The sequence below is a fragment of the Aricia agestis genome, chromosome Z (assembly GCF_905147365.1).
Source record: "Aricia agestis chromosome Z, ilAriAges1.1, whole genome shotgun sequence".
In the NCBI taxonomy this organism is placed as follows: domain Eukaryota; kingdom Metazoa; phylum Arthropoda; class Insecta; order Lepidoptera; family Lycaenidae; genus Aricia; species Aricia agestis.
Window position 1 is genome coordinate 30,495,593 of NC_056428.1, and position 22,876 is coordinate 30,518,468.

The 22,876-nt window shown below is 36.7% G+C and overlaps 1 protein-coding gene across 2 annotated transcripts in view; it reads right to left on the reverse strand.

Annotated features, from left to right (window-relative positions):
• Positions 1-22,876, reverse strand: part of LOC121739013 (alpha-1,3-mannosyl-glycoprotein 4-beta-N-acetylglucosaminyltransferase A) — an 83,893-nt gene that overhangs the window by 53,231 nt on the left and 7,786 nt on the right. The window contains exon 1 of one of the 2 annotated variants that reach the window (XM_042131318.1): positions 9,858-9,937. The exons of the other annotated variant lie outside the window; for it this stretch is intronic. Coding sequence (XP_041987252.1) covers positions 9,858-9,919 — 62 coding nt within the window. The 5' untranslated portion in view covers positions 9,920-9,937. Of the gene's footprint in view, positions 1-9,857; positions 9,938-22,876 lie in introns of those variants that run through there. 2 annotated transcript variants of the gene reach the window in all.

Genomic DNA, 22,876 nt, shown 5'->3' on the forward strand with positions numbered 1-22,876 from the left:
TAACATTAAGGTTTTTAGATTTAGGGCTGAATATGTAAGGTTAAAAACTTGGCTCTACATGAGATCTCACTACTTTTTGACACCACGAACTATATGTTCTCATCTTGGCAACATGTTTACATGAAAATGTTTTTGATGGGATCATGATATTAACATCCAAAGTAATATAAATTTATTAGAATGCAAGCGGACTTTCAGCATCTAAATATATGTATTTATAAATTACTTTTATTTGAAACACACGACAATTGATAGCAAATTTTATTTGCTACATATTCCCCGTTTGAATTTTTGTATGTCAATTTTGAACTAAGATAAGCAATGAGTTTCTAAAATCATAGAATATCATTGAAGATAAGTAAAAAAATAGGATTTTGGTGCGATCTCGACAACGCGTCAAATGTATGGTCAAGGTCGTTTACTCGGAGGAGGGCTCCCACACAAAAGTGCGAATTCTCATCGCATGGCATCGTAATGTCACAACTCACACTTAACTGCGAATTCGCATCGCATCGCAAATATCTGCGACAAAATTCATAATAAAAATGACATTACGATGCGCTGCGATGCGAATTCACAGGTTTTGTGTGGGAGCCCTAAATAGAGAGTTCTGAAAAGCTTACGTTACGACCTATCCTTACACAAGGGTAGGTTGTAACGTGGGCGTTTCAGAAATAAACTTTTATTTTATTAAATAAGGGGGCAAACGAGCAAACGGGTCACCCGATGGTAATCAACTACCGTCGCCCATGGACACTCGCAACATCAGAAGAACTGCAGATGCATTGCCGGCCTTTTAAGAGAGAATACGCTCTTTTCTTGAAGGTTTGCAGGTCGTGTAGGTCCGGAAATACTGCTGGTGACAGTTCGTTCCAGAGTTTTACAGTGCGCGGCAGTAAGTTACGCGACAGTTGATTTAGTACAAAGGAAGACACATTGAATTGACAGACTTGGGCTGCTAGACACCCCAAAACCGCTCGCGGTTTTCAGGTGTAAATTCCATTTTTAAACGGATCATTTAAAAAAAATACATCGCATCGCCCCTTCACGTCGCATAATTCACATAGTTATTGACCTAAGTCCTAAAGGTCAGTACAGTACCTAAAGTGTTTTAAGAGATTGAAGCCCGCGAGGTAAGTGCAACAAGTGCATTACCGTGAGTTGGTGAGTTCAGCCATAGTTCAGCGGTGCAACTTCGAAGCATGTTATAATCGTGTTAGGATTTGTTATAATGGGCTCTACGAAGTTACGGAATGTTTGAAATAGTTTGAATCCTACACTAGCCCTAACAAAGTATAAAATGAAGGGAAGTAAGTTATCTTAATACAAAGGCGCCGCGCGCGGCTTGTATGTGTGCGCCATAGTATCAATGCGTCGCCACGTACGGCACACAACAAAATCTCGGCGATGCAGTGCCAGCCTTATAAAACTGGCCGAGATTTTGTTGTGTGCCGTACCGCGTACCTGGCGACGCGCGACGCATTGATATTTGATACTATGGCGCACACATACAAGCCGCGCGCGGTGCCTTTGTATGAAGATAACTTACTTCCCCTCCTTTTACTATGGTCCTAATTGGCCTCGCAGGAGTAGTGTATGCGTTACGTTTTGGAGTTAAGGTTGAATTTTCTGTTTTCAGTTTTTAGGAATTCGCTTCGCTTCGACTCTGCGCTAGTATAAATTGACCCTAAGGGCTAAGGCCCCTGCCTAACTATGCCCATGATTATTATAACTATGAATTATTAAAACAGTGCAAGATTATCAACCCGAAATGAATAAGATTTGAACTTCATATTAATAGATTCGTGTTATTCTAGACTTGCAGTCCTAGTTCTGATTTTTGTTGGTTATTGGCTACAATCTACAATCATTATGCGAGTTTCTTACGCCGGTTCTTCTCGCCGGGATAGTTCCCGAACCGGTGGTAGGCACCGTAGCTAATATTAACATTCTGAAAGTATTTTCTTAAAATCTACTCAGAAATAAAACATTTTTTTTTATTTTTTTTATGCTTGTACAAGTAAAATAGTTCTTCTAACTAATAATAATATTTTAAAAAATGTATAATTTAAAATTTTATATCTAAAGTCCACTGAAACTTGAAAATAACATAAATTTTACTTGTTCCTTTCAAGGCTGTAGAACAATGGGTATGTAATAGTTATTTATATACAGAACAGTTAGGACTTTGGAGCAATTATCCTTCCATAATCGTCGATCGATATACGTTAGACCAGTCTTTGATTTGTTACATAATTATTACATTTTTTTTATGAAATAAGAGGCCAAATGAGCAAACGGGTCACCTGATGCAAAGCAACTTCCGTCGCCCATGGACACTCGCAGCAGCTTTTATGAGGGAATAGGGGAGGGTAGGGATGGGAAGGGAAGGAAATAGGGGAGGGTAGGGGATTGGGCCTCCGGTAAACTCACTCACTCGGCGAAACACAGCGCAAGCGCTGTTTTCTGTGAGAACGTGGTATTTCTCCGGTCGAGCCGGCCCATTCGTGCCAAAGCATAGTTCTCTCACGTCTAAATTTAAGCCTAAAAGTTGACGTAATGTTGCTGAGTAGCCTATAGGTATGCTGAGTAGATCTTCCAGTCCTGCGAGATTCCATAGGCGGCGAATTTGTCTTACGATTATGTGGTGTATGTGCTCGTTTACTGGTTCATTATTTTTATGAAAATCATAAACATTGAAAAAACAAATTCTAGAAACTTCGAGGATTGAAGTTTCTAAATTACAAGACAAACGGAGATGGAGTTTACTTCTGTGACATTGTCATTGCAATTAAGTTCAGTTGTGACTTAAACTTGGTTAATTATAAGTTATTTCTGACCAATTAAGTTATTTCTGACCAATTAAGTTAATTACAGAGCTGCGGGGTTAAAATGGTCGCTTTGTAGAATCATGATATGAATCATAATGTGATTCATTTTTTTAATCGCAAAATGCAACTCTGCTTGCAATTCATTTCTGCCATTTTTTACTGATTTGACATATTTTGTCAGTTTGACAGTTTTGACAATTCATTTGCTGAATTGATTGAGAGGAATTGCTAAATGTGATCATTTTAGCCCCGCAGATCACGAAGTTTTATTGTAAAGTACCAAGTAATTAGCTGTAAAGTTTCGGATGTACGTCAAGCGAAATGACTCAGTATCAGTAATCTATATTTAACTAGCTGTCCCGGCAAACGTTTCTTTGCCATATAAAGTAGGTACTTACTACCTAGATGACGCCTGCCAAAAATCGTTTATCGCATGGGTACCGTACATTTTACCGGCATAAAAAGTATCCTATGTGAGATGTCCTTTCCCGGGACTCCATGGGAAGTATCTCCATGGACCATGCCAAATTTCAGCAAAATCGGTATTATTTTATTGAAGTGACTAAATAAGTATATAGTAGTCACCGTGGTAACGTCCATCGCTATCCCGTTGCACAAACAATGGTCGCTGTCAGTCTCGAGTTGTAATAATTTACTATTATTTATTCAACAAATGCACTTATCAATATAAAAAGTACCCAGTAGCCGATTCTCAGATCTACTGAATATGCATATGAAATTTGGTAAAAATCAGTAAAGCCGTTTCGGAGGAGTACGGTGACACGAGAATTTTATATAAGTATATAAGATTATTATTATAATTATATTAAGCCATTGATTTAGTTACTTCTTGATATTGCGTCCAGTGCTGGTAGCATAATATAATATAATATTATGTGCTGGTAGTGCTGAAAAAATAGACGACCCTTTTATTTGCCTTCGGCGCCCTCCAGGGCGGTCGCCCAGCGTCGCTCCCCCTCCCCTAACGCCGCAAAAAAAATATCGATGAATTTAGTATTCTCATGATTGATTACTGTTACATCGATCGAAGGGAATGAAGTTATTAATGTTAGAGTACCATATGGCGCCTGCAACTCCGTTATTCCGGCTTCGGCTTTTAGCTAGTTACAGAAAAGGGTATTCGATTTAATTCTTTATTACGGCGCGATAAATTACTTTTTGGGCGTCCAGCGTTTACCTTTTTTTGAGGGGAAATGCATTACGCATTCCCCGCCCCCTCCGGGGAAGGGGCAGGGGTATGTCGGACTCCCTCCGCAGAGAAATTGCACCGCGTCCTCCGCAGCGCTTGCCGCTTCCGGCATCTCTTTGGCTGCTGCAGCCTTTAGTTAGCCGCCGCCTAATTGCACCGAGAGGCTCCCCGGGCACCGAGGGAGCCTTACTCATCGGGGCCTATGTTGTGGGCGGTGATCCCCCGGTCTACCGCCCACAGGCCTAGGCTTCCACCTCCATGGTGGGGGCGTTTTGACTCGCCCTCGCCTCGTCGGCTCCAGGCCGCTTACGTGGCCGAGCTTTGAAGGGAGCCCTGCTCTTCTTCCTCGTGCCGGGTGACTTGCTTGGCCACTGTTAGGCAGCCGTTAGTCCCCAGCACGTGGTTACTCGCTTTGCCGAGCTCGGCGCAGAAAAAGCAGCTCGGTTCTTCCGCGCAGTCGGCGGCCTTGTGCCCCGGCTTACCACAGCGGAAACAATTCCCACTACGGTTCACCGGAGACTGGCAGTTCGGCGCTAAGTGGTCGGCGTCTAGACAACGGTAGCACCGCATTGGTCGCGCGGCCCGCAGCACTACCCTCGTCATGACCCAGTCTACCTGCAGCCGCCCAGAATCTACCAGCTTCTTGGCGGCAGCGTGGGGACGTGGAGCCATACACTCCGCGCGCCCCGGGGTCCCGCGTTTACCACTGTCTACACCAGAATAGAATCATTTAATCGTAAATAGCCACGCTAAGCAACTAAGAATATTGATACTTAATTTTAACAATTGCGTGCGCTATTATACAATTTTTTAAAAACCGTATACTTAAATAAAAACAAATTTTTAGGCTCGTCTAGAAAATTATTTTAATATTGTGAATTTGTGAGGCATTAAGTTAATTCCTTAAATTTTACAAGCCCTTTTTTAACCCCAAACCCCTAAAACTCCTTCTATGTTTTGCTAATACAAAGCGGCACGCCAAATTTACTCGGTGTGACAATATTGTCCGGGATGTACTGTACATATTGTCAAAGACTTCTATTTAGAACCACCCAGAAGTAGGAGCTCCGCGTAGCAGGGCTCCGTCGACTCATAATTGAAGCCAGTTGTATTTTTCTTTTTTTTTTCTTTAGTAGCTTGTCAACCCCTAGAGTGCAATTCCTATTATTTTGCAATATATCGGTATCCTCCCTTTTGTGCGCGAATCCGACTTGCTCTTTGCCGATTGTTTATTATTATTGTTTATAAACTGAGTTACCATTCACTGTGCCAAAGTTTAGTCCATGTTAAGTTAGCACTTGATGATTTTTATATGGTCTTAATTATATGAACATAACAGATTAAATTGGGTTTTATTTAGAATAAAATAAATGATGTTCCTAAAAGTAATTTAGGTGATGGTTTTCCTTTAAAAAGTTGTAGTATGTTTGTTGAACTAAGGAATTGTTAGATATACTATTTTAATAATAGTTATTCGTTCAGTAAAACAGTTTCGCAAATAACTTTAAATAGTATGCTGAATTCGCATTATTTAGGGTGCATAATTAGTGTGCAAGTCAGTATTTTTGGTGAAACTTTCAAATATTTTGATCGAGAAAAGGGAATATACAGATATTGATTTAAATACATGCCTTTTTGAATTGCCCGATTCCTACAATTCATACCGCGGTTCGAAACAGAGAAGACCTCTTTTTGAATTAGTGGATTCGAACCGCAGTGTAGATATTTCTATTATCACATATTCCAAAAGTACAGTTAAGCTCAACATTATTAAGAAATCAAAAATATAATATTTTTTTACAAAATGTAGGTAATAGCCCTAATGTTGTTGAGAGTAAGGTCGAATTTCGACCATTGGGCGATCTCTAGTAAGTAATTAAACGTTATCTATACTAATATTATAAATGCGAAAGTATCTCTGTCTGTCTGTCTGTCTGTCTGTCTGTCTGTCTGTCTGTCTCGCTTTCACGCCAAAACTACTGAACCGATTGCAATGAAATTTTGTACACAGTTATTCTAGAGCCTGAGAAAGGACATAGGCTACATTTTGATGTGGGAAAATATCTTATTTCCATGAAAATATCGATGAAAATTTATTCGCATTGCGCAGGCCAGCGCTCATCCCGGGGGTCCTGGGTTCGAGTCCCGCAGGCGGAACAAGTTTTCAATGTTCCTGGGTCTTGGATGTGTATTAAAATAATATTTCAAAAATCTTAAATATATTTTATGTATAATATTATAAAAAATCCAGAAATATATCGATGCAATTTAGTTCTAATACGATTCAACAGATGGCGTTTTATTTTATTTTAGTTCTAATACGATTCAACAGATGGCGTTTTATTTTTTACTTAAATATATTTTATGTATCTATACTTCTATACTAATCCATACTAATATTATAAATGCGAAAGTATCTCTGTCTGTCTGTCTGTCTGTCTGTCTCACTTTCACGCCAAAAACTAATATTATAAATGCGAAAGTATCTCTGTCTGTCTGTCTGTCTGTCTGTCTGTCTGTCTGTCTGTCTCGCTTTCACGCCAAAACTACTGAACCGATTGCAATGAAATTTTGTACACAGTTATTCTAGAGTCTGAGAAAGGACATAGGCTACATTTTGATGTGGGAAAGTATCTTATTTCCATGACAATATCGATGAAAATGAATTCGCATTGCGCGTGGCCAGCGCTCATCCCGGGGGTCCTGGGTTCGAGTCCCGCAGGCGGAACAAAAAGTTTTCAATGTTCCTGGATCTTGGATGTGTATTAAAATAATATTTCAAAAATCTTAAATATATTTTATGTATAATATTATAAAAAATCCAGAAATATATCGACGCGATGCAATGAACATTTTAGTTCTAATACGATTCAACAGATGGCGCTTTTTTTACTTCGTTGGAACATAAAACTAATCATACTTATTAGTTATTATGTTTTTGTTTATAGTTTTTAATACGTTAGAATATTATGTTTAATAATATTATCACTTGCTATAATAATAATCAATCTATCTTATCTTATAGAACTCCTACTGCATTTCTAAGGAGTTCGAGTGTGTTGTGTTGGCCTATATTCCATCCAAAAAATATATCAATGCAATCAACATTTTAATTCTAATATATGAAAACAGATGGCGCTTTATTTTTTACTTCATTATTATAACAGAACTAATCATACGGTACCTACTTTATTATATATTATTGTTTTTATTCATAACTAGCTGTTGCCCGCGACTTCGTCCGCGTGGACTTTAGTTTATAGCGCGCGGTGTCAACAAAATTTGTGTCAAATTTAAAAACTTTTTAAAACCCTGGTAAGTGGTACCCCTCTTAGGGCCGCGCTACACCGGAATGGCAGCGCTGAAAGTGCTTGCCTCGCCGCTGCCATTCCGGTGTACCGCGGCCCTTAATTAATCAAAATACCCAAAAACAGCTGTGCAGTGTGCACATAATCTGTACTAATATTATGAATGCGAAAGTATCTCTGTCTGTCTGTCTGTCTGTCAGTCTCGCTTTCACGCCAAACGCCAAAACTACCGAACCGATTGTAATGAAATTTTGTATACTGATAGTCTAAAGCCTGAGAAAGGACATAGGCTACTTTTTTACTGGAAAAAAGGGTTGTAAGGGTCGTAAATTTGTTCAAAAAATTCATAATAGATGGCGCCGTGCGTCTTCTACATCGCGCTGACGCTTGCTCAAAAGTCTTTCTATAAGAGGTGGTATATATCCTACATTTAAATCTCGATTTTTTTCGATTGTTATATCTATTCTACGGTATTAAATAACTCAGTACTTTATCTGTGCAGGCAGTGACGTAACCTTAAGACCAAATTTCACCAACGACTGTTAAAGTTAATGCTCGAATTAGTATCACGTTAGCTGTTTTGTTTTTCATATGAATGAAAGAGAAGACAGGATATTTTAACAAGCTGTTAACACTAACAGACGTTGGTGAAATTGGGGCTAAACCTATCAATGATAAATAGTTTATGGGTAAAGTTGTGTAATTGGGGGGCTAAATAAGCTTTAAAATTTGGCATAATATATAAAGTTTAACATACAAAAATGAAGTACTTATTGTTTGCACACTGCACAGCTGTATTGATTTAAGGGGTACCAGGGTTTTTTTATAAAAGCTTTTGACACCAATTTTGTTTACATCGCGCGCTATAAACTGAAGTCCACGCGGACGAAGTCGCGGGCAACAGCTAGTTTTATATATTTTCAATTTGGTATTGTCACAATAGACATTGTCTACTCTGGTATTGTTATAGCCGGCTCGCACCTCATGTCGTTTAGTATCACCACAGTATAGCAATATGACATATTAGGGACTAATATTGCTATACTGTGGTATCACTGTGAAATGACCCTCAATTATCTTGTAAACTCCTTTTGCCACAGAACTAAATATAAAAATAAGGAAAACATATTTTGTGAAAAAACGTAAATTGAAGACAATGTCATTTCCACCTACCGTGAAAGTTCAGGTAGAAAATGCACGCAAAATATAAATTTTTTAATACGTCGAATTTGAACAATAAAGCAATAAACACCCCTCTTTTTTGTCGGGGGTTAAAAACTATTGAAATTGATAATATCTGCTTCCAAATTCCGAGCAAACGTATGCGCTTTGTACAATTTCGTAGAATAACGTAAAATATTTAAAAAATGTTGTGTGTGTAAATATTAAATGTTTGTGTCTGACCAATAGTTCAACATGCATCGTTGAGTTATTGGCAAACTATTGCCCCTAGGCCAGTGTTAAAACAACCTTCATAAAATTTTTGACATAGGTACAGCTATGTCAAAAATTTTGTGGTGGTTGTATATTATGAAATATTTTCTATTTGATTTCCAAAATAAGGAAATAGAATTGTAAAAAGAATAGTAATATTATAATATTCAATTGGCATAATAGAGCCTACTAACCGCCGTACTCAGAGACATTTAATTACGATTAACCTTCAATTTAATGAAGAGTTTGACAGATAAATATGGGGCTAATGTCAACATTTTGAATTAATTACAATTAAGTAATTAATGTTCCACTCTGAGTGCGACAGTTAGACAATTAAAACAAAATACAAAACCTTTTGATTTATAATTACATTATTGTTTCTAAAATGAACTAATTTCTAGTTCATTTTAGAAACAATAATGTAATTATAAATCAATGGATAAATAGAGAGTTTGGTAGATAAATGTTTGTAACTTTTATTTTTGTTAGAAATGTGTAAAAATATTTTATTTGTACGATAATACCAATAACCATGCATCGCTTGTTACAAATCATTCGCATCGCCTTAAGTTTAGAAGTCAAATATAACTATAATATCAGTTTTAGGGCTTTCGAATTAATTTTCGCTGTCTGAAATCAAGAAGTAGTAAATGAATCATAAATACAAGCATTAGATATCGCTTTGCATAATAATTATTAATTTATTATTTCTACTAGGTGTTACATGTAGTACTACTAGTAACAATTCTACGATAAAAATATTTTTACAATCGTGAAACTTTGACAAAAAAATGCTCTTACAAAATATTTTTCACGATCCAAAAATACAAAAATCTATTCGCCACTTTGTTGCAACGATTGCGCACTTTTTTACTATTCATATTTTGAACTGAAATTATATCGATACATTTTTTTAAAGTCGGCTAAGCTGCACAAGCGTCAAAAGTTAACATTAAGTTTAATACAGAGTGACAGAAACTTGTAACATTATAATTATTGTATTATTAATTATTATTGAAAATTAAGTACTTATATTTTTTATAGCAAAAAAAACCACCGCCAAAATCTTACCTGCTGTCATTTCTTGGGCCGAAGAATATGCGGAGAAGGCGGGCGACGACGCGGACGATCATAGAGGCGAGATGTCGCGTCCGACGGATACACGACGACTGTGTGCAAACTGCACTGGATGCACAAGCGCATGCGTGCACAACTTGATCACTCAAAATCCCAAGATAATTCCAGCGCATGTAAGTTACGCTATTCTGATTAATTACGGTGCGTTCGTTTTATTTCCTAATAAGCAGCGGATACGCTAATGGGGGTTAAAAAGTTGAGGAAAGAACGTTATAACTGAAAGTGATTTACCACGAAATATGAATAATTAATTATTGATTGTTTATGTTTAACTATAAAAAAAATTATACTGTGCTAATATTACTAATGCGAAAGTGTGTCTGTCTGTCTGTTAACGCTGCGCCGCTGAACCGATTAAATTGCTAAAATTTGGTATGGAGATACTTTAACACACTTTCCGCGACAACACGAATTTCCGCGACGGAAATTCCGCATGATTACGTCAGCATTGTCGTAAGCTTACGTGGTAGAACCATGCTTCGGCACGAATGGGCCGGCTCTACCGGAGAAATACCACGGGCTCACAGAAAACCGGCGTGAAACAGCGCTTGCGCTGTGTTTCGCCGAGTGAGTGAGTTTACCAGAGGCCGAATTCCCTACCCTTCCCTTCTCTATTCCCTTCCTTACCTCCTCTATCCTGTAATCCTATTCCCTCTTAAAAGGTCGTCAACGCACCTGCAGCTCTTCTGATGTTGCAAGTGTCCATGGGCGACGGAAGTTGCTTTCCATCAGGTGACCCGTTTGCTCGTTTGCCCCCTTATTTCATAAAAAAAACGCATACAATATAACGCGATGGAATTTTTGCATGGTGTGTCATCGGTAATTTAAAATATTGCAGGCGGAATCAAGCCGAACTTCCGCCGCGGAAATTCGGCATAGTATGTTTAGACACTAACTCCGGGAAATAGGATACTTTTTATCCCGGAAAAATGTAGGTCCTCGCGCGAAATAACGAATTTTGGCGCAACGAAGTTGTGGTATGATATTTAATTATTGAATTTGGAACTTCATAAAATATTGATATAAGACGATGCACTATTTTGCTACAAAATATGTAATGGGGTTAGGAAATTTGTTTACGATATACCTATTATTTCAAACGAAACAGATTAGATTGCTTAAGTGAGGGTAATTTTTTAGCCGACTTCCAAAAAGGAGGAGGTTATATTATGTTCGGCTGTGGTTTTTTTTTTTGTTTTTGGCTTTTTTATTAATGTAGACAGAAGCCGATTTCTACATTTTAGGCTTCTTACAGATGATCGGCTGTAAGAGCTTGAGATTACGCGATTGATTTCACCAACATCGTTGCATGGCAAATAGCTCTAATCAGTTGAAATGTTGGCTTCACTTAACAGAGGAATAAAGCACGCCCATAGGGCAAGGCCCAAGAGGCCACAATCCTCACGCAAAATTACACCTGACTGACAGGAAGATGTGTCTATGCTACAGGGATTTCACAATGTGGCTTCGCTGTTTCTGATTATGGTTTTCAATTAACACCCGACGTTGTTTTCACGAACTCTCGTTTCTCCACAGGCTGCGTGAGATATGTCCCAACGCCACTTTGTATCCTGACATAAGCTTTATGTAGGTACTAGGTGAGCCCCAAGTCAAAATGAATTCGCCTGTTTAATCAAGTTCTAGCTGTTCTAGCTGCCCCGGCAAACGTTGCTTTGCCATAATAGAAATTAAGTATTTCACCCATATTATTTTATTGAAGTGACTAAATAAGTATGTTACCATGACAACGTCCATCGCTATCCCATCCCACAAACAATGGTCGCCGTCAGTCTCGAGTTGTAATAATTTACTATTATTTATTCAACAAAATATGCACTGATCAATATAATAAGTAGGTAGCCAGTAGCCGATTCTCAGACCCACTGAATATGCATATAGGTTAAAATCAGTAAAGCCGTTTCGGAGAAGTACGCGGCCTAACATTGTGACACGAGAATTTTATATACAGTGTGTAACAAAAATAAGTGATAATATTTTAGGGTGTGTACGTGTTCCTTGTGGAGAGTTCACTGTGAAAGTAGCAGCTCTGACAGAAGAATTTTTTTTTCACTTTTGTATGGGTAAGGGCCTGAGCGTCACGAGTTTCCCCATACAAAAGTGAAAAAAAAATTTTGGTCTTTCAGCGCTGCTACTTTCACAGTGAACTCTCTACAAAGAATACGTACACACCCTAAAGTATTATCACTTATTTTTGTTACAGCCTGTATAAGATTATTGTGTCAAAAACGTAATAGTTGGGGATGGGAAGAGGGGATTTCGGGACTAGCTCGAGCGTGTCAGATTTAGCTTATATAGGCTGTCCACATAATATTATGTCTAGTTATCATGGTATAGAAATCAGATTTCTCACGTAATGGATTTTTTTTTTAATATTAAAATGTCATCAGATCTGTCAGATTAAGATAGGAGATGTTTATTATACCCCAAAGAAGCTTCCATATAAAGCACTGACGGTTCAAAGGTTAGGTAAGCACTAAGCCTGTAGGGAAATTTTAAAGTATAAAAAAATAAAGCTACATATTTTCCAAGCTAAGCTTCGCAGAAATTTTATTTTGCACTAAACTGAAAGATTTAGTCCTTTTTGTAAAATATATTTATAATTTACTTACCTATATTTATATTATACTTCAGCAATTTTCTGCATATATTTTCTTTTTCAAAACTTTAAAATGGCTGCAGTTTCTGAACCCACCGCTAAAATAAAAAAACGCTCTTATTTTTTTATCACTGTTTCCTAATATAAAAAAAAAACCCACTGGGTCTCCATGACGCTCGAGTGACTACAAAAATAGCACCCTCCCCTCCCCTACTATATGGAATTTGACTCAGCGCATCGCTAGGTGTCATGGCGCTTGCGGTGCGTATCGATAACGAAGTTATATGTCAAAAATGTATGGGAAACCTCAAGTTTGTGCGGTCGCTACCCTTGTCCTCCAGCCGCCATCTTGGAAAAAGGGGTGACAACATTATTTTCGCGATATCACAAAAAATTGTAAAATCATAATTTGTTGTAAATTATTTTGCCTACAAACTTTTTGCCCATAATTAAAATAAAACTCAAATAATATTTAAACGCCTGCGGAGAGATAACAGTAAATTTTAATAAGCTGATAGAAACTTCGCAAGAATTCAAGGCATGTAAACACTTTTAATTGATTAATATAATACGGTTTTAAAAAAATCCAGCATCATGCTGCTAATAAAAGTTTCACCAATTCCTGATAAGTGCCTGATAGACTATCCACCACTTAACTTGACAGGTCAGGATAGGAGAATCTGTCAAAAAAATTTACGGTATAAACGTACAAAAAAACTCTACAGCCGAATATATAACCTCCTCGTTTTTTGGAAGTCGGTTAAAAACTCAGTTGCGACACTTGCGGGACTTGGTTTTTTTACAGCATGTTTTGATGGGATAATGGTTACGGGTCACAAATTGACCCACATGGTCCAAAAAATTTTGAGTGCAACGCCAAGGGTCTCTACATTTCATGGGTTTTGTGGGCAAACATTTTCACTAAACGATAATTCTAGAAAAAGGTAGGTAGTTGCCCTTGCGCTTCGCTTGGCTCGTCATGTACTACCGTGCACCCAGATACACTCGTACGTAGGTTACATGATCAGTTTTTCATCAATCTGATCCATCAATCTGGTAAAGATTGACGCGAAACCGATCGTCTAACTTACGGATTGATGGACTGATATTTTTTTTATTACCTATGTACTTTTTATAATTATCAATCTGGCGTCAATCTCAGATTGAATCCAGATTGATGACAAATTGATCGTGTACGTCTAGAATTACACCGGTAAGTAATTTCAACCACTATGAGATGAATGGAGGTATAATTATATGCCACATATAATACCTCCATTCATCTCAATAGTGGTTGAAATTACTTACCGGTGTAATTCTAGACGTACAATCAATTAATATGCACACGAAACAAGATTCTGGGAATACACTGAAACCGGCCTGGACTAAAATTGCCAATTCCACGAAGTCTTGTTTAGGAATATTGTTCGCAGAATTCATCTGAATTGAATGGAAATATTAGCCAGCATTTTTATCAAATCAAATCTTCTACGAATGCACCCAGCACCAGGCATTCGTAAAAGAGTTGATTTAATAAAATTTTTGCATGTACAAAAACTGCAAAAATATCCTATGTCCTTTCTTTTCTCTTAATACTTCGATCGCGGATTCCAGGAAATGCTATTGCTATTCACCGGTGCTATTATGGGGCTTGAAGAATTAAAGTATCCCTACATGTTAAGTATGAAGAGGTAGCCGACAGACAGGCAGACTGTAGCATTGACTAGCTGTGTTACTGCGGTGTATACCTGCGGTGTTACTCGGATTTATTAGGGAAAATAAATTGTGAAACTTTCCTACAGTAAAAAGTAACCACTGGGTATCAAATAACTCCATACCAGTTTTATTGAAATCGCTCCAGCCGTTTAGATGTGAAGAAGTAACAAACATAATACACTCACAAACTTTCGCCTTTAAAATATTAGAGTGATAATATTAGTAATGATGTTGTAAAAAAGATTTAAAAGAAAATAGTAAAGAAGATTTTTACCGCAAAGTAGCGGCGCGCGGCGCGGGGCATTACAATTTACATGCCCTAGTTATTACCTAAGATTTTTTAAATTAATCTAAACCCACTGGCTTCGTGCTGCATTTTTTTTAGAACTTGTTCTTACAAGTACTCAAAGAACAACACATGGGGGTAATCATTATAATTGCCATTATAATCTCCAAACATCGACGGGAGAAGAGATTGTCGCTCTGTTGACATGAAAACTATTAAGAGGGAACGCGGGTGCAGTAGAATTTAAACGAAGAAACTTTTGCCATCCCGCACGTGTATTGTGAATTGTGATAGAGACAGATACAGTAAATCGAGGTAAGGTATTCCTCCTTCAAAATAGAGACTATCTAATTTTTTTTAATATCTTCAGGAAGAGTGAGTCTATGCCTCTACGTTTTTATTTTCAATTCTTAAAGAATTTTTAAATTTGTTTTATGGTCGGTGGATTAAAATAAAAGCTTTTAAAAATGTCTTAGTATATTTTCTATACGTGGGAGAGCCATGCTTCGGCACGAATGGGCCGGGTCGACCGAATAAATACCACGTTCTCACAGAAAACCGGCGTGAAACAGCGCTTGCGCTGTGTTTCGCCGAGTGAATGATTACCCTATTCCCTTTCCTACCCTCCCCTATTCCCTTCCCTTCCCTACCCTCCCCTATTACCCTATTCCCTCTTAAAAGGCCGGCAACGCACATGCAGCTCTTCTGATGCTGCGAGTGTCCATGGGCGACGGAAGTTGCTTTCCATCAGGTGACCCGTATGCTCGTTTGTCCCCTTATTTCATTAAAAAAAAATCTAATAAATATTGATTTTCAGTGGTTTTTTTTTAATAAACCCGTCATATTTACTGTATTATTTAAGCATCATTTCTTTCATACGTTCGATTATCCGGATATCCGATAATTCGAATGCCTTACAACAATTAGTCCGGTTAATCGAGTTCCTATTGTACTCAGTTTACAGACACATAATAATATTATGTATTCATATTGTAATATAATGAATTTTCAGGTTTACCAGCCACACAATTTAAACGTCGTGCTAAAATAGAGTATTGTTTTAAAACAATAATTATTAAACGTCAAGCAAAGTTTTTACGCAGGTAAAAAATGTATGTCTGCGCAACTGTTTCGTATTCGTAATAATCCTACTTATATTATAAAGCCGAAAGTATGTGAGTTTGTGAGTGTGTGAGTTTGTGAGTTTGTATGTTTGTTACTTCTTCACGCTTAAACGGCTGGACCGATTTCGACAAAACTTTACATGGAGGTAGCTGACATCCTGGATTAAGAGGAGTCCACACCGCCGTTTTTCCATACAAACGCTGTCCCCTGTTTCCTCCCTGGATAATGCCGGTGGAGTTATGATTTTTTTCCTGAATATCTATGGCCACTATTATCATGTCCCTATGTTTTCTTTTTTTTCATAATTTTAATATTAAAAAGGATAAGAACGTCCAAAAACCCAAAAAAATGGCAAGATTTTCCTCTGTGTTCAAACACCCAGAAAACAAAGCTGGCTAAAATATACAAAAAAAATAAAACATAGGAACACAGATCAAGCCTTTAATGAAAAAAGTACTTAAATCGGTTAAGTTTTGGAGAAGGAATTAGCGGACAACGAATCGAAGATTTTCTGTTCTTTTATTAGAACTTTTGTCGTATTGTCTCTATTGCGCTATGCGGTGGGATACCTGAGATTGGTGAGACAGCAATACATTTTCAAATACCTATTTTCAATTTCTCTCGCCCCTGGTGTATCCTCTTAACACATAGGCTACATTTTTAACTGACTTCGAAATGGAGAAGATATAATGTTTGTTTGTGTTACAAGCCGTTAGCTGATATCCTGGATTAACACATGGTCTACATTTTTAACCGACTTCCGGAACGGAGGAGGTGTTATGCTCATTTTTAAATTGATTAATGGCAAAGCCATATCTTCTGCTTGGGGGTCCTGCGCCCCCCCCCACCTCACTCCTGACACTCTTGCTGTTAACGAAATGGTATGGCGTCGTTAGTGCTGAGTTTTAATTATCCTTTTTACAAACAAATTAAGTAATACCTATAAAAATATAGTAATACCTACTAATATAATAAAACCGAAAGCATGTGAGTTTGTATGTTTGTTACTTCTTCACGCTTAAACGGCTGGACCGATTTCGACAAAATTTTACATGGAGGTAGCTGATATCCTGGATTAACACATAGGCTACATTTTAACCGACTTTTGAAATGGAGGAGATGAAATATTTTTTTTCATTAGATTTTTTTTGTTCAACGATTACTCCGCTGTTTGTGAGCCGATTTCAACAAAAATTTACATGCCGTTAGCTGATGTCCTGGATTAACACATGGTCTACATTTTTAACCGACTTCCGGAACGGAGAAGGTGTTATGCTAATTTTTTAAATTTACCCCCCCCCCCCCAAACCCCCCCACCCCTCCTGGAACTGTTGCTTTTAACGAAATGATATCGCGTCGTTAGTGCTGAGTTTTAAATATCCTCTTTAGAAACAAACCAAGTAATTAATTATAAAAGTGAATTTATTCTAACCTGAACTAAACATACGGATTTCGAGTGTCATTTGATTAATTAATAGGCTTTCGCCCTGTCTCCTGCTTGCGGGGGCTACGCCAGACTAACTAAACATACAGATTTCGAGTGTCATATGATTATTAGGCTTTCGTCCCGTCTCCTACGTTTAACTGCGCTGCAGCCTCAAAAAGATTGGAAACTCCTGATACACTAGAATATAGCCTTCCTGGGTAAATGGGTTAAGATTTTTTTTAATTGGATCAGCAGTTAATGAGATTAGCGCGTTTAAACAAACAAACTCTTCAGCTTTATAATATAAGTATAGATGTGCCGCCCGTTCGTCCCGTCCTCCGTCTCACAGTCCTTTACACTACGAAATGTTGGAAATCGTTTCACAGACAGCGAAGTTAATCATAAATTATAAAAAAATCACATCCGAACATAAAATATATTTATCTCCCTCGTTTTGTAAGTCGGTTAAAAACAATAGCATATGACAGGATAATCAACTTCCATCTATCAGTCATCAAAAATTTATGTTTCATATTACCATAATTCATTTTGTCTCTAATTTCCAATAACTATTTACCTATTAAAACACAATTTAGTTTACCTAATAAATCGCGGGTAACACCGCGGGGCACAGCTAGTGTACTCTAAGGCACTCATTCAAAACAATATCATGAACTTTACTTAAGATCCCAAGCCTACGCTGTTAACTGTTAAGCCCTAAAAATACCGTTTTACAAGTCGGAGAAAATATTAAGAGCTACAAAACTCTAAAAAGGTCCTTTTTTATCTCTAGTTCAGTCAGCGGACTATGTAGTTGATAACGAGGTATGTGTGAATCTGTAAACTGAAGCAATTATAAAACTTCTATCCCGGCCAATATTTAACATGGCACGGGAGCAGCACCAAATTCTGTTATTTTAAACAACACTTATTCAGCTTTTATCGAGCCTGGATCACAATGATATTGTAATATTATTTTTAATAAATTAATAAATAAAGGTTCTTTAGATACGTTTTTTGGAACTTAACGACAGTATATAAATAAGTTTATGGGAACTAAATATGCCGCTATGTACATTGTACAGTGTCATAAGCTCATAAGAGACAGCTGCTATACTTCTTCTTTACAAATGGCCGACTCAGTGAGTTGCCAATATGCAAAGTTGAAATACTCTAATGACAATGTCAACCAAGTGCCACAATATCATGTGGAGTCATAGACTTATAATATAATATTGCATACAGTATGTGGAGTCATTTTTATTTATTGACTATCAGAACTTAATATTTGACATAGTTTAAACTAGCTGTCCCAGTGAACTTCCTGTCACTTTAAAACCTTCCCTGGACTTCTACGAATATTTTAAGACTAAAATTAGCCCAATCCGTTCAGCCGTTTGATGGACTTAACTGATGAGAAACTGAGCGTGTAGCTCATATTGTGTATGTAGCGAGCGTGTAGTCTATGCCTTATAGTTTGACCTTATTAAAATTTATTTGTAGTTTCATTACGTCGAGACTATAATATCGAAACTGTATTATAGTAAGATTATTTAGCAGAATCTACGTCTGAGGTAGGAAACTGAGCGTACGAGGTACGAGAGCAGGCATTGGGAAACTGGATATCGCATTTAACTTTCCTCAAACTTTTTCTTTACCAGGTGTCACGTATCGCGTTTGAAATTTAACATTCAAAATGCTAAAAGTTTTCGCATATTTATTACGGTTTATGCTCTATTCATATTATTATCTTCAAAAGAAAACGAATATGCTGACAGCTGCCTTCATTATAAAATGTCATATTAATGTTTAAATATTAATCAAAACTCTGAGTTGGTTAACAAGTTTCAAGCTGAATTTTGCCGGGAAAGTGAAAGAGATGTTGTATTTTTTCATTATTTTCCTAAAATTGTGTTAACTGGGTTTTTAACATTGAGGTATTATAGACTGGAGAGAGTCTTATATCGGTGTATAAGCGTCAAAAGCGTGTAATGCTATGTCCTACTTACTAGGACATAACAAAGGAGTCGATCTGCATATTTCATGTAATAAAGTGTTAAAAAGGTTTTTAATGAACAATTAATGCTAGATATTGTTGAGTTTTGTGGTTCCGCTAAATGATAAACCATAAGATTATTTATACATATAGCGTATATAAATAGCGAGCGATGGCTAAACATGGAGAGTCGACGGCAGCTTTATTTTGCTTCGCTTTTATTAGGAGTGGTAAAGCTTAAATCTCCTCCCTACCTTTACAGCAAGCTGCAGTGGGCTGGAGACAAACACCTATCAATGACTACCAGAGGCTGTAGTTATTTATTAATGTCTCAGTCACACCACTCAGCTGCTTTCAGAGGAAGCTTCAGACACGTAACAAGGTCTGGAACCATTTGTTGCCGCCGCTACGTGCTCTGAAGTTTTTTGAAACTTTGAAACTTAAATATAAACTCAGTCTATTACAGCAATAGACTGATAATAATAGTCAGCTACGTTAATTATTGTATATCATTATGTTACAGCATGTAAGTACTATATTAATATATTCAACGTACATATTATTATATATTTTATCATATTGACTTATTGTTTAAATTATATTATATCACAAATTTCACACCTACTTATGTTCTATTATTTATAAATTATACGCATCAATAATTATTATAATGTTATGTTTAAGATATTTTAGTATTAAACAGACAATAATAATGTTATATCCATATGCGCGTGAAGCATTGTTTCACTTTGTTTTAAATAACTTACGGGGACAGGTGGTCACGGAAGACCAGGGACAGCGGCGTCTGTCGCTGTCAAAACCTGAGTGATCACCTTTTCTTTTTTTCGTAGCAATGCACTGCTATTTTTGTACATATTATTCTTGTTTTTTCACAACACATGTTTTGTTTCTTTTAGAATATTTTATTTTCTATTCCTAAGTTCTTTTTTTGTTATTCTTCTGTGTATTTTATAATGGTGGTGTTTTTGTTGCGATAAATTGAATAAATGATTCTTATTCTTATAAGAATGGTCAAAGAATGCCTCAAACACGTAGATTTAACATTAAATACGTAAGTTTTGAATAACGTTTTTTGGGCTTTTCAATCGCTATTTTTGTAAGCTAAAAAGATAATTTATAAGTTTATTAATCCCTTATTTGTGCTATATAAGGCATTAGTCCTAAAAATGTCACATCAATTAATAATTTGGCTATAAAAATTGCATGGCTTTTTACATGTGTATACGGATTCTCATCATTTGAACTATAGTTCGATTAACTATAGTTCAAGTCTATGGAGTAGTATCATGAACTAATTGACTTTCTTTCCTGTATCATAATGTGCTTCGAAATACTTAATCGACAAATAGAAATATTCAAGAAAATAAACGCACACTACTTGTATGAAAATAGCACAAAATGGCCACGCGATGACGGGCTGACTACATCTATACTATACCTAATACTTTATCTATGGTTTTAATGTGTAATATTGGTAGGATATAAACCATTAGATATTATTCCTTATCGTGCACAAGTGTAGGAAAGTGATGCAATACGCAGAAACGTGATATTTTTTGTTCCCTCCAAAACTCCATCAAAAGTTTCAGTAAAGCGTCTACCACTTGAATTTTTTTAATCGACGATCGACGAAGAATTGAATCGACTGACTTGACTTCTTAACTATATTGACTTTATACTTAGACATTGACTAGACTTTAGACCTGACAGACATGACGATTTAGAAAACCGATGATGAAAATAATTTTAATTAAGTATAGAGTAATGTTTTCCCGCCATAATTTACTCGACACTGGCTGACACCATGATAAGAAAAAAAAAGTTTCAAGTTTAAAATTTAATGCCAAACCGATTTTGATTATTAAATTAAATAAATTCCAACCCCAAGAGGTTAAAATAGGGGATGAAAGTTTGTGTATAATAATACTTTTTAACGCGAGCGAAGCCGCGGGCAAAAGCTCGTTATATATAAAACTCAAAGGTGACTGACTGACATGGTGATCTATCAACGCACAGCCCAAACCACTTGACGGATCGGGTTCAAATTTGGCATGCAGGTAGATGTTATGGCGTAGGCATCCGCTAAGAAAGGATTTTAATAAATTCCAACCCCAAGGGGTCCAAATACTGGATGAAAATTTGTATAAGTATAATAATACTTCTTAACGCGAGCGAAGCCGGGGCAAAAGCTCTTACTGTATAAATCATCCACAACGGATGCAAAGGTCTGGTTAATATCTACAAAATTTAATAAGTATAAAAGTTACACAAACACCTCCAAACATTTACACCTTAAATTCTGGCAGTTTTAAACTAAATAAACTACACCAAAATGTTTTCTATTCATAAATATGATCATTTCGAGCCGAGAGTGCCACAAAGCTTTGATGTTCACGAAAACATATTCGAGTGATGTCAAACGGAATATCCTACTGCTGCCTCTGTATAATGAAATATGTAGGCAAAGGTTGGTGCGGTTATAATGGACCATCCATATAATCCCTAACACCAAAGCATAAGGTCTACTAGCACCTGCTTGTTACAATATTCAAAGCTGCCCGGCGCGGTCGAAATTGTGTACTTAGTTATGAATTTCAAATAACTGTTCGATTTTTAAATTGTTGTTTAGTTTTTACGTAGTTTTATAACAATTATTGTAAATCTTATCATGTTGCAATGTCTATGCCAGGGGTTCCCAATCTTTTTTAGCCTGCGGCGCAGTTACACGTCTCAATATTTTGTCACGGCGCCCTACTTTACCTATTACAAAAATATACATAAAGAACCTTAAATGATTACAATTAGGTTAAGCAAGAAAATCTGCCTGCTTTTATTATAATTTTGTCTCATAACATTTGTGGTTTCGGATAATGATAATATGGAGGATCGACTCACGGCGCCTGCGGCCCCTCTAACCTTTCTACGACGTGCGCACCGCGCACACTTTAAGAAACCCTGGAGTAGATTGTAACTTCTCAATCATATTGGCATGTACAAAATTGTTATGTCCCATTTTACTATACATTCTATAGAGAACTTCGCAATCGTGATGGCAATTATGTGCGAACGTGGAAAGTTAGTAGTTTCCTTTTCGTATTTGCTGAATATCAGCAATTTCTAACTTTGTGATCATAAGTATTCAGCCTTATAAGCGATATTTCCAATAATTCTCGTGCCAATTAGATATTGACAGATCATATCAATTAATGTGTTTGCGATCCGAACTAATTGTGTCAGCTATATGGTCATTTAAGCTGAAACTAGCTATTTGACCGAGCTTTGCTCGGTATTCGATAAAACACGAATAAAATGTCATTTTTTTTAAATAAATAATAATAAACTTAAGACGACTGTAGTGGGTCATAAAACTCATAAACTAAGGGCCAGTAAAGTCAACATAATATTATGTTATGATCTATGAGCTGTACCTTCTTGATAAAACCTAACTAAATGACATAAATTATCTACATGTGAATCAATTTATTTGATGGCACTCTTTGATTTCTTAATTCATCTGTAAATTTCCCAGCGGAAGTTGTCCTTTGGTGCGTGTCCCATATTAGAATATTGTTTAAAGTTAGAATTGATAATCTACTGTCTTCCTTGATACCTTTGAAATAGGTAATGTTAAAAGCGTTAGTTATTCTACCATAAACATTATTCACTATAGCAGAATAACAACGAGAATGTCTACTCCTTTGTTATTTTCCATGAAGTTCCGATTCCAAGTGACACTTTGCGATCATGATAGGAACCGATGCAAATA